Source organism: Passer montanus, unplaced genomic scaffold (assembly GCF_014805655.1).
Source record: "Passer montanus isolate IOZ18808 unplaced genomic scaffold, ASM1480565v1 scaffold52, whole genome shotgun sequence".
Taxonomy (NCBI): Eukaryota; Metazoa; Chordata; class Aves; order Passeriformes; family Passeridae; genus Passer; species Passer montanus.
Window position 1 is genome coordinate 4,617,955 of NW_024370152.1, and position 13,758 is coordinate 4,631,712.

Here is a 13,758-nt window from a genome sequence, read left to right on the forward strand (position 1 = left end):
CCTTTCTTTAGGGCTGCTCAAGTCAGAGAATTTCAGGGATGAATAATTTCAGACATCAATTCTTAAAAACCCATTACTCCGGAAGAGTTGAAAGCAGATTCAATTGATAGTAGTCAGGATGGAAGAAAGAATAGAGTTAAGGAATAGGAATTGGTTGGGGGGGTTAGCAGATTTCTATTTCTGTAAGAAGAGCACTCAAGTGAGGAAGACATTCAAATCACTTGCTTTTAAGCAGTGAAGACTTCAGATTTGTTAGTCTGTCTTTTGCTTTGCTTATTGTTTATTCATTTCAGTTCCATCCACTGAAAACTATAGTAATTGACCCAATTTCAGACTGTGATCTCATTAAAAATATAAATAAAATAGGATACTACCATGATAATTAATTTTTCTCTTTCACTTATTGTAGGTAGAAATAAAAGTTTTTCGCATGTCTGTTTCTTTCTTGTCTTGATTTTCATATTAAATAAGTTTAGTGTCATAGTCAATTGAAAAGTATAAGAATATGGACTAGTAAAATTATTTGTTTAAAATACAAGTTAAATAAAAGTTTATAACACATAAACCCCTCATGATTTATGAAGTAGGATCATACAATGCAGCACTGGTCTAAACCTCCTACCTGTTGTTACAGCTGAGTAATGACTTCGTAAATCCGTGGGTGTTATTTTGAAACTGGAAAATGCCTTCTTGTGGGCCATTAATATCTATCTGCAGCAAGAAGACTTATGTTTTAATGTGTATCTACTTCTGAATTTTGTTTAAGGTGACTGATTGCATCATCAAACAAAATACCAAGCTCCTATATGGAGTAACAGGAAGGCACATGGTCTTACTGAGTATCTCTGTGTGCTCATGCTTGTTGCACTTGTGTACACTAAGGTAGAGGTTAATAAGTAGATGAACAGTCTTTGGCATTTCTGGGGTTGTTTTTTTACTCAAATAATTGCAGTTTAAAAACAAACAATATTGTCAGCATGTGCATTAGCTTTGCCTGGAGTTGCAAGTACTGGGTGTCCATGGGGAATAACACAGATTTGTGCTTCTCAAACTGTGTTTTGTCTGACAGTGGAGTTGTTTGTACCATGTTTGTGAGTGAAATGTGTAGTGAGTCCTTACGCCAGGTGCAGAATCCCTTTTGAAGTGGAGTCCATTTATAAACTTTGGGTTCCAGATGCATTTCTTTGGTTCCATCCATTTCACATACGCAGCCATCTGCTAGGAAACCATCTTCTATTTTCTCAATCTACAAGACAATTACTTATTTTGAAAATAAATTACCTTTTCTAATTTACATGACCATTTCATCTTTCAGTACAAAAGCTGTAATTATTTAACTGCTAGTGAATTCTTAAAGTTTATTTACACTTCCTCTCATGCATCTTAAGCATTCATACATCTTCAAGCCAAGTACTGCATTCTTCTGATTTAAGTTGTCATCTTCAAGCCACCCACGCATGGCAGTTTGGTATAGGTATTTTTTAGATAGGTTTTTAAATAAACCAATCTGCAGATGCACATGAATAGGATGTGTTGTGAAAGTTAAGGACTGATTTGCAAATTAAGTGGGCTGTTTTGGAGATGGGGTTTGCCACAGCCAGGCTGGCATAGACAGCAAGTTGTCCTGCCTCTTGGACCTCAGCTAGGGAGATTGTGTCTGGCATGTCTGTGGAGCTTTCTTTGGCTTGGCTGACATGCCAGATTTGTGTGAACCCTTTGGGCAACCTACTATGAAATTTTGCTAAAAAACTTCTTTCCTCAGTCATTACAAACCCTGGAGCAACTTCTGAGTCAGCCTCAGGCCACTGCCTCAGTGTTTCCTCAGATCTCCAGTCTTTTTCCAAACAACGACTTGTGTGGCCATATGTATGAGTGGCCTTACCTACCGCCTGTTCTTTGTCATCTCAGTGCTTTTTTTCCTCTTACATAAATAGTGTTTTGTTTCTTTTCTTCTCCATCACTTCTCCAGCACGTTTTCATCCTGTCATCTTTTTGCATCTTTATGGGTGTCTTTCCCAGCCTAAGCTGGTTTTGGTAGTTAGTTGGTTCTCTGGTTTGTGCTGGAGAAGGGCTCTTCATGTTCTTCATGTTCTTCATTCTTCTGCGAGAAAACTGGGGATGCCTGAGCCCATAAAGATTTATACCTGGATTTAAATTAACTAAAACATATACGACTTCTCAAGACTGAGGCCTAATCTTGGAAATAGTCTGTTGGAAAATTGGCGTTAAATGTTATCTAGGTACAGTATTTAGAACTTTAGCATGTTTTGTATTTTGAAAACTTCTTAACTTAGCAACAGATGGTAGGAACTTTAACACTGGAAGCTATGTTTGTTACAGAGACTTTTAAATAGGACAGAATGAAAAGTGTTATACTAAAATAATAATTTTATCCATATTAGTTTTTTTTGTGAACTTACATTGTTGAGGATTCACTATTATAAACAGTAGCTTTCTGCTTTCCATATTTTTATGAATTTCAATGAAAGAGTGAAAAATCTACTTAGAGTTTTCTGCAAAAAAACCACAAGGATACATTTTACTTCTAATTAGAAGGTCTGTGGATGACTGGTTTTGGTTTCACCACTGATTATTAATAAAATATAAGATATACACAGTACTCTTTAAAAGAAGAAAGCTGGAAACCTGTCAGTCAAATTCATCTGCTGTGAATCAAAGGATAGGGTAGGGTAGGGTAGGATAGGATAGGATAGGATAGGATGACTGATTTTTATTTGATTTAGTAAACAGGATTATTACTGAATAACATTTTTTTTTTTTTTTTTTTGTCAGAACATGATTTTTTCCAATATGTTTTGACAGTGCCGTCAGCTATGAGAAACTACTGACTGTAGATATTCTCTGCCAGAATGATGAATCTATTTCCAGTAAGCTGGTTGCTTCATCTTGTTGGATATACTCTTGGGCATTTATCACGTAATTCCCTTAATTCAAACCAGTTGTGTACATATTTTGTAAATGATGAATTACTCACAGTAAATAAATATTCATACAAAATCTACTATTTATTAAATTTTTAAAAATACTGTTTAATAGTTTTTTGTACCAGAAATTAGCATTTTTATGTTTACTGTGTCTTTTCACAGTAAAAAAAAACTTTAAATATTAAATAATGTATCTAAAAATGCTATTTGCAATGATTACAACATTGACTCTATGCTATTTCAGGTAAGAGCACATTTACATTGCAACTGTATGTTAAATACTTTTATCAGCACAGTGAGTAATACCAGATCACTAGTCCTTGAAATAACATGTCATTAAATTTGTGAAGATGAAACAACTATTCTCCCATCAAATTCTGCACTACATTTAGATGAAATGTCTTGGTTAAGTAACGTCTTTAAAGACTGGGTGTTACTTCCTTTAGCTCTGATTATAGTTGGCAGACACTATGTGTTCTTTGCATATTACCAAAACAGAACATCTATCTGTGGCATATTCCATCTTTTCTTCATAAATGGATGCAACTTCAATGTGTTGGATGTATTTTAGTGTGCTGTTTGCATTTGATTAATTTGGTCTTGTAGCTTTTGTGTGCGCAAGTTTGTTACCCCTACTACTGAATATATATGATTGATGCAGTGAACTGTTGGCTTCTGTTCTGTAAATATTAATCAAAGAGTATGCTCCTCTGCTTAATGGCTTTTCAGTGTAGGAGGCAGCCAAACAACTATAGTCTGCTTTTTTTTTTGCTCTTTAATCATTATTGTGTAAGACACTGGCAAGAACAGTTTTTTTAATCTATAAACACTCTTTCATGCTTCAACATATCCATTGTTTGGTCAAAGTTATGAAATATTGTTGCTCAATGAAACTTTGTTTTCAGCATTTCCTGGTAAAGCAGTAATAGAAGAGATAAAACAGTAACGGAAGGGGCAGATAATTAAGCAAAGAAAAATACTGGGAATATGTACAAGAAAGAAGCAGAAGATACAGAGTCAGTAAATACAGCCTCATATGGTTTCAGGTTTTATGATTTGGACAAATAGTTTTCTTTAATCAAAAGCCAAACTGAATGCTTTTCTAGATTCCATGACTGCCATGAAAGGAATAACTTGTGACTAAAATATTCTTAAGGAGAATAAGCTAGACATTTGCTATGTTCCAATGTGTGCTTAAAATGTGTATAAGAATAGATGTTGATTAGTGTGGTGGCTTATTTGGGTGAAAAATTAAAAGACGTTCAATGTTTAAATAGTAAACCAAATAAATGTTTGGTGGGGATGGTGGTGGTGGAACAGCTCAATATCACAAGCAGTGAGTTTCCTGAAAACACAGCTCACATTTTTCTGGCATGTAGGTCTGGTATAAATTTGGTAGATACAGCGTAGTCATTCTCTATGAATGTCACCAGTGAGGCAAGCCAAGATGAAGGGAAGGCTTACGCTTCAGGGCTTGTAGTGTTTTTTGGGATCCAGTGTGGGGTTACTTTCATGTATGTGCATCCCTTGCCCCTTTCTTAAAAAATGTCTCTAAATTGTGCTGGTAGCAAAATTTTACCCTAGCACTATCACTGGCTTAGCTTTAGAAATTAGCAGAATTAGCAGAATTTATTGAATATCTGTTGCCCTTGACCATTAGGACTGACTTGCTAAAGTCCTCTCAAGCACTGCAAGATCATAGACAATATCACATTATTTGTATTTACTAATGCTTTTGTTCTACAAATTTTATTGTAGTTGTTATAATAATTTTTTTTTATTCCTCCAGTTTTTGCCTTGAAAATGTAGCTCAGTTTTTGTTATAGCCGATCATCTTCTACTGTTCTTGAAAGGCATAAGGCAGAAATTCTCCAAACTATCTATAGTTTTGTATTTTGTAAGGTGTTCAAAGGCAGATCTGATTTTATAGGAAAGAATACAGTAGTCTAAAGCTTGTGGTTCAGAAAAATAGTAGTTGAAAGCTGAATCATTAAATCACAAAGACTTTTAGTTTGTTTTCAGACAGTTTATTTATCTCATAATGTATTGAAAGTATTTTCAGGAAACATCAGTAAGAGAACTGAATGGCTGACTAAAATACTGGTGGCTTAGTCCACAATATGTAGTAGAAATTAAAATATTTTGTTAGTTGAACACACATTTGCACACTGTTAAACCACAGGGCTTTGAACAGCTCCTATATGTATTCCTCTTGCATATATACATATATTTACATTTAAATATATTAGCATGCTCTTGCAGAAGTAACTATTCAGAAAAAAATTTTTACTTACAGACTCTTTGTATAAATTGAGAATTTGTTTCAGATTCATGACAAAATGGTAGACCTTGTGATTTTCAAAATTATTTTTCCTGGATAAAGGCCATTTTTGCTGTCTTAATTCATAAACATGTGCTTCAGTGATTTGAATCTACATCTTCCATTTTGATAATGATTATTCCCACATTCTCATTGTTTGTTAGTTCTCAAAAGTTAATTGTTAGTCCAGCTAAGCAGTCTTAATTTCTAGTTAATGTAATTGCTGCTTATTGACCTTCTGAAAATGCTGATAACTCAAAGAAGTTTTTAAAGTGCTAACAAATGCTAACTGTTATAAAGTTAGACACTTTTCTCTACTGATCTGCACCTGTCATTTTTCTTCCCTAGCTTTTTGTAATTGCACTTTAAGGCTGCAACAATTATATGGGAGTAAGATGAGGTCTAGTAGCGCTTTTGGTTTAGTTTACATGTAAATATATTGTCCCTAAGGTGCAAATTTTAGAAGAGACTTATAAGGTATATTTTATTTTGTAGTATAGTTCTTTGGAAGTGGTGATTTATATCATAAAAATATGTAGCATTAAAAAGAGAGAGGGTTTGGATATGTTAATTGCTGTCAAGTAGTTTTTGTTCAGCTTTTGGCTGATACAAGTAAGGTAACTTGTCTGTAATAAAACAGAATCTCTGTTAATAGTACCTATTTTCAGTTATTTACATGTCTTTCTAAGAAACAGGGCAATTGATTTCAATTTAGATGCAGTCTGAAAAACTGAAGAAGGTACTTAATAATGTTTTTGTACTAGTTGAATTTCTGTATGTCTTTGTAATTGTTCATGGAATTTAAAATGAAAACACTTAAAATGACTGAGGCATCTACATTTGTGGTACAGATACCTGGGAAAGTAATAGTTGCGTTTTGTCTTTTTACAAACTCTAGGGGGGACACAAAGATTACCTCGCACAATTGGAGTGTCATTGGCAAAAGAACTAATCTTCTCTGCACGCGTTGTAGATGGTGAGGAAGCAAAATCAATAGGATTGATCAGCCATGTGGTAGAACAGAATGAAGCAGGGGATGCTGCATACAGAAGAGCATTAGCTCTGGCGAGAGAATTCTTACCTCAGGTATAACAAATTACATTGATTTTGGTTTTTAGTTTTTACCAAATAATAACACTGAAAAAGAAACAGGTTTATTAAAGAAACTGTCAACATTATGTAAAAAAAAAGCTGTGCTAATTATGTAGCAAGTAATTAAAAGTTTTCTCTATTGTATTGAATGGTGTTATTTGGTGATTATTTCATAGTGACGGAAGAAAACCTCCATCAGTCCTCATCTTGCCATGATCTGGTCTTTGTTTGCATTATGTGTTCTGGCTTTCAACTTTTGAACAAGAAAAAAAATCATGCAGGTTTTATTTTTTTAATATAGCAATTATTTTAATAGATTACTTTTTTGCTGTGGAACTCCTCAGAAGGGAGGCCTAAAAGGAAGGAAAAGGTCCAAAGTAGAAAATTCATAGGAGGCAGAAAAAGAAAATAATTAGTAAACCACTTTATTGGATCACAAGCGTAACAGCTAAAAGTTTTCATTGGAAATGTAAAATATTATAGCTTAGGTATGGCATTTATTGGTGGTTATTTGTGTCTTGAGTACCTTGATTGAAAGACAAGAGTATAGAAAAAATTTAACATACAGTGGTTCTAGAAAGCTGATTGATGGTTACAACTTCTTATTAGTACTGTCTCATAAGCATTTGGCTTTTCCCAAATCAGCAGTCCTGAATATCCAGCAGCTGATGCTGATGGATAGGCACAGGACTGAGATGATTCCCAAAGATGTCTTGCTTGCAGCTCTGCAGCACATTGGAGGCGAGTGTGGGAATCCCCCTGCTTACTGGGGATCTCAGCCACTCATGGAAGAGTGTCATCACTTGACCAGAGCAGGCTTTGCAGTAGCATACTGCAGGTTTGAAGCTTGCATCAGTTAATTTTATTTCATGATGACATGTTTTCACATGTCTCCATTGCGCAGTGGTAGGGATATAGGACTGACCTTGCAAAGACCTATAATGATGTACCTTAAAGTGGCCATTCTGAGCCTTGTTTTGAAGGAAATTGGTAAAGCTTGACAAATGTGGATATACTCAGCACCTTTGAAACATAACCCAAGCACAATAATTAGGTTCTTTTGAAAATAGTATACTATTACTTTTCCTTAATATTCAAATTATCAGTTTAGAAGCAAGTGTCTACTGTAATGATAAAATCTATGATATATGACTTATATACAGTAAATTTAACAGAAGTCTAAAGTCTTGATGGTTAATTGTGCAGACTCTTCAGTTATAAGTCTTGCAGGCTTTGATGACATGTAAATAAACTTTTTCTCTCATTTTAGGGACCAGTAGCAATGAGAGTTGCAAAACTGGCTATCAATCAGGGAATGGAGGTAAGGATCTATACTTTCCATGGGAGTAGGCTGTAAGTCAGGTTGGCCACAGTTGTACTGCTGTGAAATTCTTTTTATGTAACTGTTTTTATTTTATCATTGTGTAGTCTTTCAAAGTCTGTTTGGTCAAAACTTTGTAAAGAATGAAATATAATTTTTTAAATCTCAGACTCCTGAGATGCTGATTTCTGTAATAAGGCTTAATAACCTCAAGAGTAGTGTACTCTGCTAATTATTAATGTAGAAAGTAAACATAAACTACTATGAACAAATTGTGTTTCAAATCTTAGGTGGGAAAAATGATCAAAGTCATACTCTGTTAAGTCTGTCAAGCTCTCAGTGTTTAGTAACTGATAAAGTTAAAGGCTGAAGGGCATGATATTTTTTTAATAGCTTAATAGCGGTGTTAAAACTGGACCTGGAACCTGATTTCATGTTTGATTCTGATTGCCACTCCATTGCCACACTATTGACCTATCTCTAAAGCTCATTAAAAATCCCATCTGGACATGTGTACATATCCTAATGCTGAGTTCAGCAGGTCTGTTCATTTTTAAAGTTAGGCTCTGCACCAAGACACCTGGTAGCTCAATCTGGTACAAGAGAAGGAGGATCATGCCACATGCAGCGTCTGAATCCAAGAAGATAAATTTGTCCTTTTTTCTTAAAAGTCATAAAAGCAACCAGTGAGCTCAGCAAAGCGTAACACCAGTAAGTGGTGGCCTGAGAATCAAACTCAGATGCCATTGCCAGAGTATGTTAGGTTTCCACAACAAGTAATGGTGGAATTTGAGATTTATTTCGATACCCAAGGTTCAAAATGCTACAAGCTAAGTTATCTAACTACCAGATATAGTGGATTGAAAGGTCAAAATAATGGTGGTTAGAGAATTAGAGATGATAGTAGGGTTAGATGGACTCTGAATGATCATCTCTAGTTCAGTCTTGAGGCCCAAGACAAGATCTACTGCATCAAAACCAATCAAGCCAAATGTTACAAAACTACCATGGCACAGATTTCATGGCTTCCTTTGATAACTTACGCTATAACTTACCTTCCCTTGAAAACTGCTTGTGGTGCATAGCCATAGTCCTTGCAGTGGTCAAGTAGAGAGCTAGTGAATTTTGTAGCATCTGGTGCTTAATACAGATGGAGAAATAGTGAGGCCAAAATTCAGCCTTTTCAGCTGATCAGGACAGCTGACGAAGAAACTAAATATATTAAAAATAGATTATGATAGTGATGCAGGACAGACATAGTTCTCTTTATTTTTCTGTTTTAAATCCTTTTGAACTTAAATTTGTGCTTGTTTTGTGGCATGCTATCCTATTCTTATATGACATTTTGAAGATACATTGTTTCAGAAAAGATTTTACATAATCATACAGTGCATCTTTTCCTCTGTAATAAATGAAATTATTATAAATGTGCAGGTAGCTAATGGTTTTTACCTTGCCAGATGACTCGTAGTGAAGAGCAGACATGTTTTGAGTGTAGTGCATGCTAGTTGTATGGCTAAATAAGGAGTCTGTTGCAGAAATACTAACCACTCCTACCACATGTCAGTGTAGCATTTCTGTGTTAAAGCAGTGTAGAAGAACTTTGCAGAAGTATTTTAATATGTGGCATATAAAACCACTATATTTATGTTAGCTATGAGCTGTAATTTACATATTATAATAATACATAATAAATAATTCTTGTAAAAACCATTGTATTCTTTTCCTCAGGTCGACTTAGTAACAGGTTTAGCAATTGAAGAAGCTTGTTATGCTCAGGTATGTAAATATAATTACATGAAGAAATCACAGAAAACAGGCTTTGTTGATGCCTGTTACGAAACATGCAGAAATTTAACTAGAAATTGCTCTGTGATTTCTTCTGCAAATTTTTAAGCATTTTATTTAAACTTTCATCTACTTGGTCTGATTTTGTAAGGAATTTAAGGGAGACATTCAGGACACATCGGTACCAGTACTGTAAGGGTGAAGGTAGTGAAGCAGTACCAGCCATACGTCTAGCCAGTCATACAGTACCATGCCAGTCCAAGGACTGCCTTGCTTTAGCTTGGTTTTGGTTTAACATGAAAGAAAACAAAGGACACTTCAGTAACACGTGCACTAATGGCATATGTGCTGACCAATAAAAATTTGAGACAAACCTCTTTGCCAGTAAAACATGGGAATGATGTATTTGAGATTGTGTTCTTGGACTTTTGAGACAAGATTTTTATGATGGAAATAGAAACATCAGTGTTACATCCTTAAGATGTGGTAATCAGATTATTAACCTTCTTCCCCCTCCCAAAAACCCAAAATTAACCCAACCAAAAAACCCTCAAGAAACCCAAACCCCACCTTCCCCTCTCCCCCCACACCCCAAAAAAAAAACCAAATACCACAACAAACCTCAAACCCTACAGAATTTTTTAAACTCTTGTGTTTGGAGCAAAGTTACTCCTTCTCCACCCAAATTGTTCATCAGCCTTTTGTCGTGCCCTTGAAGTGTCTAATACATTTCTATATCTGACTATATAGTTGTAATTTTTCTGTTGTATTACAGTTTTTCTGATGCATCTTGGATGCATTGAAGAACTAGGATTTGTATGAAAAGACTTTTCTTGGTATTGTTTTGGTGTCAGTAATGAATTGTTACTCTGCTTATTGCAGACTATCCCAACAAAAGATAGAATTGAAGGCCTTCTTGCATTTAAGGAGAAGAGACCTCCTCGCTACAAGGGAGAATAAAAGAATCTGATGCCTTTAAAATACAGGGGGATACAAGCACTTCTATGAGGACCATTAAGGTGCACTTTGCATCCGCACCTGGAATATCACAATCACCAAAGTAACAGCAAATCATACAGATGTTACAACATTTTGAATGTGTCCATACTTGTACGAAGCCAAAATAGAAATGTGTGTCAGCTCATGCTCATTACAGTTTCTGATGGTTGATCAGTGTAATGGCAAAGTCACAGGTTCAGCATTTTTAAAATTTCAAATGTATGAAACATACCATTCCACAATTGAAAAAGCTCTGTAATACTTTACATGGACAAAATGTATCTGTGATGTTAAGCATAAATCTGCTATATCATTTTATCAAAACAAAAGCAACTACTGAACACCAAAAAAAAGAAATTGTACCAAATATGCATTTAGATTATTCTGTATATCAGTAAAAAATATATTTGTGTATTCTATTGGAATATCTATATTATTCATAAAGCTAGGGGAAACGAAAAGAATTATAATTTAGAAAATGTTAAGATTTGTTTATCTTACTCTATCCTAAGCAAAATGAAATTGACTTTAGCACTTAATGGTGTCCTTTTGATAAAGTTCTTGCCATTATATTCATTTAATTGTATTAAATGAAGATATTTTTGAGGCCAGCCTTTAATTATGCATTATTGTATGTTAACCTGTCTTTGTCTTGCATTTTTCCAACATATCATGTGATCAGCACTGTAATGGAACTTTATTTAATTTGCCCCAGTTATTTTAAATTTTTGATGATTGTATTAAAGATGGTTGTGTGGGGATATGACCAATGTGCTGTAATAGAACCTAGAATTATCTTAATCTCCAGAATATTTCTTTTGCAAATTTTTGAATGTATATTTATGTACAACAGGAATGATGGTGAAAGGTTGTTTATTTTGTGTTGGCCTCAGAGTTCTTTTCATGCATTGCAAGAGAAATGCAGTAGGTTTCAAGGTAAGAAAACTTATGATTCATACTGTGTATTTGCAGTGGATGCAGCATATACAGCAAATGTCTGGATATAACCTCATAGAAAGTATTTTTGTTAATTTGACTGGAAAATAAACATGGCTTAGCAGTCCAAGGCTGTCTTTTTATACAAAAGCAAATTTATTCGTGCTGGGTTACTATTGGCTCATGAAACTTGTGCATGCTTTGCTGTTTCTGCAACATTAGCTATGGTCACTGTCCATATCTATGATGATAAAGCAGCTCATCAACATGAAATGACAAGAACTCATTTAAATTCATATTTAGACATATCATTACATGTAAATTGATTATAACTGGTAGAGCTCACACTTCGTTGGCTGGTAAACTTGCTGAGTTGATCATTTCTTGCACAATAATTTGCAAATAAAGTATTGGTACTTGTTTTTATAGTTATATGAAGCCTAGAGGGTCATTTTCTCATGTTTTTGAAATGCTAACATGTCATTTTCATTTTTACTGACTACAAAATAATTATGTTAATAGGAAAAAAATATTAAGCGTTTGCTGATGGGTTTCTGTTGCATAACTTTGATATACATTCTTCTTATTGAGCTGCCTCTGTTTCTACCAAGCACTGATTAAGTACCTTCTGTGAATGTCTATTTAAAAATATCTGATAACTTTAAATACTGTACCATATGACTGTGTAGATTCATGCCTTTATCTAGTAGTTTTGATCTCAGAAAATAATTTTACTGTCAGTGGTCTCTGCATTCTTTTTCTCAGGAGAAGACAGTGTCATATCATAGCAATTTGAGTTCCTTCTTTGAAGTGAACAGTTTGAATATATTATAAAGTGAGTAAAAGTAGGACAGTTCTTAAAGGTACTTTGGAGTGATGTTGAAGTAGTTCTGGAGGAACAATATTTTAGCAAAAGATGTGTTAATCACTTAATATCTCATTTATTAAGTGACATGTTATGGTGGGTGCAGTGCTCCTAGTTAATAGTAGTATTAGAACTCTGCTTCCCTGAGAGGGTTATTTGTAACAAAAATGCTCATATAAAGGCTGACTTTTCCTTATGAAAGGCATAATCTGGTGAATCCTCCTTCAAACACTTAGGCTCAACTCTTTCAGTTCCTGGTAAAGCTGTGCTGTTCTCCACAGTACCTCATGGATGTGTGAGCCCTGGTCTCCACTGGTTTTCTGAAAGGTTATTTCATGGTCCCTAGACATAAGCAGCTTTTTCTCCTGCTTCTGCACAGCTCAACTGGATAATGAGTTCTTCTGACTTCACTGAATTGGATATTGACAAGTTATATCACTGATAGGTCCATTACCCATTATTAGTTATCAGCTAATAACTTCTCAGCATTTGTAACTTCAATTTGCTGAATTGCTAGAAATTCTCAGTTTCATGCAGAAATTAATGTGTGAATTCATATAACACATATAATTTTAGCCTTTAACATAGCAAACTGTTTATATTTTCAACATTGCTGAAGTAACTCACCTTCTTAGTAGTTTTACTAAATTTCTGGATAAAGTTTTTATGATCGTCTGCGTGGTTCTAGTCAGTTCAATGCTTTTGAGTAGATCACCTGTAATGAAAAAAGGTGTGTTTTATTTATTCTAATATTGTGTAATGATACAGTTAAGTGCTTTTGGAAATGTTTTCTATATAAACTTTTTATTACATTTGCAGTCATTCATACCCACTTATTGTTGAAATTCTGTCAGTCTTAAATTAGTCATAATCCTGCATCAGCATTCATGTCAATGAATGAACTGCTTTTAACCAGCTGCATTTAAAATAGTAAACATCAGGATCGTTCTCAACTGCTTCATATTTTACTCAGTCATTACTCTTTGATGCATTTAATCATAGTCATATTTGTTGAAGAGATCACCACAGGAGACAGCAGAATATCATGCTACTTGGAATCTGGTTTTGGGAAATTTAGGGAGTAAAGTAAGTAGTTTTGGCACGGGTGTCACTTCACATACCAAACCCAACTCATAGCAAAATGAAAAGTGTAGTTGAAATCTTAATTTATCACTGCATAGTCTTTACTTACACCTTTTTCATGCAAGAAAATCCGTGAAAAGATGTCTGCTGAGATTAGAGAGGGGGTTTATTTATAATTTTTAAAGATGTACTTAAAAAAAAAATCAATGTTCATTTGAGTGGTGTGCATTGAGCTTTCAGTGTGCTTTCATGTCTCATTTGTGGAATTTTAGCCTTGTTCTTGAACCTAATGGCACTGCTGAAAAGTTATAGGGCTTCATTGTCTACTGAGGCTGATACAGTCTGTGTACTCAAGATGTGATAAAGTTCATGATGATGTGGTTAAAATGTTATTTTTCTGCACACTTCT

General features: G+C 34.5%; 1 protein-coding gene and 1 long non-coding RNA gene across 9 annotated transcripts in view; one reads left to right on the forward strand and one right to left on the reverse strand.

Annotated features, from left to right (window-relative positions):
* AUH (AU RNA binding methylglutaconyl-CoA hydratase) overlaps nucleotides 1-13,758 on the forward strand; it is a 169,908-nt gene that overhangs the window by 98,979 nt on the left and 57,171 nt on the right. For 5 of the 8 annotated variants that reach the window (XR_005629264.1, XR_005629265.1, XR_005629266.1 and 2 more), the window contains exons 7-10: nucleotides 6,164-6,351; nucleotides 7,628-7,678; nucleotides 9,410-9,457; nucleotides 10,349-11,401. Coding sequence is in view for 2 of the 8 variants with exons in the window: in XM_039724052.1 (XP_039579986.1) it covers nucleotides 6,164-6,351; nucleotides 7,628-7,678; nucleotides 9,410-9,457; nucleotides 10,349-10,426 (365 nt within the window). In the remaining 6 variants the exon portion in view is untranslated. Of the gene's footprint in view, nucleotides 1-6,163; nucleotides 6,352-7,627; nucleotides 7,679-9,409; nucleotides 9,458-10,348; nucleotides 11,834-13,758 lie in introns of those variants that run through there. The other 3 variants (XR_005629269.1, XM_039724052.1, XM_039724053.1) reach the window with 3 other exon arrangements.
* LOC120509445 lies at nucleotides 988-13,741 on the reverse strand. The gene is made up of 3 exons (XR_005629271.1): nucleotides 12,894-13,741; nucleotides 8,734-8,818; nucleotides 988-1,246 (listed from the first exon to the last, which is right to left on the reverse strand). It is a non-coding gene; the product is annotated as an uncharacterized LOC120509445 (long non-coding RNA).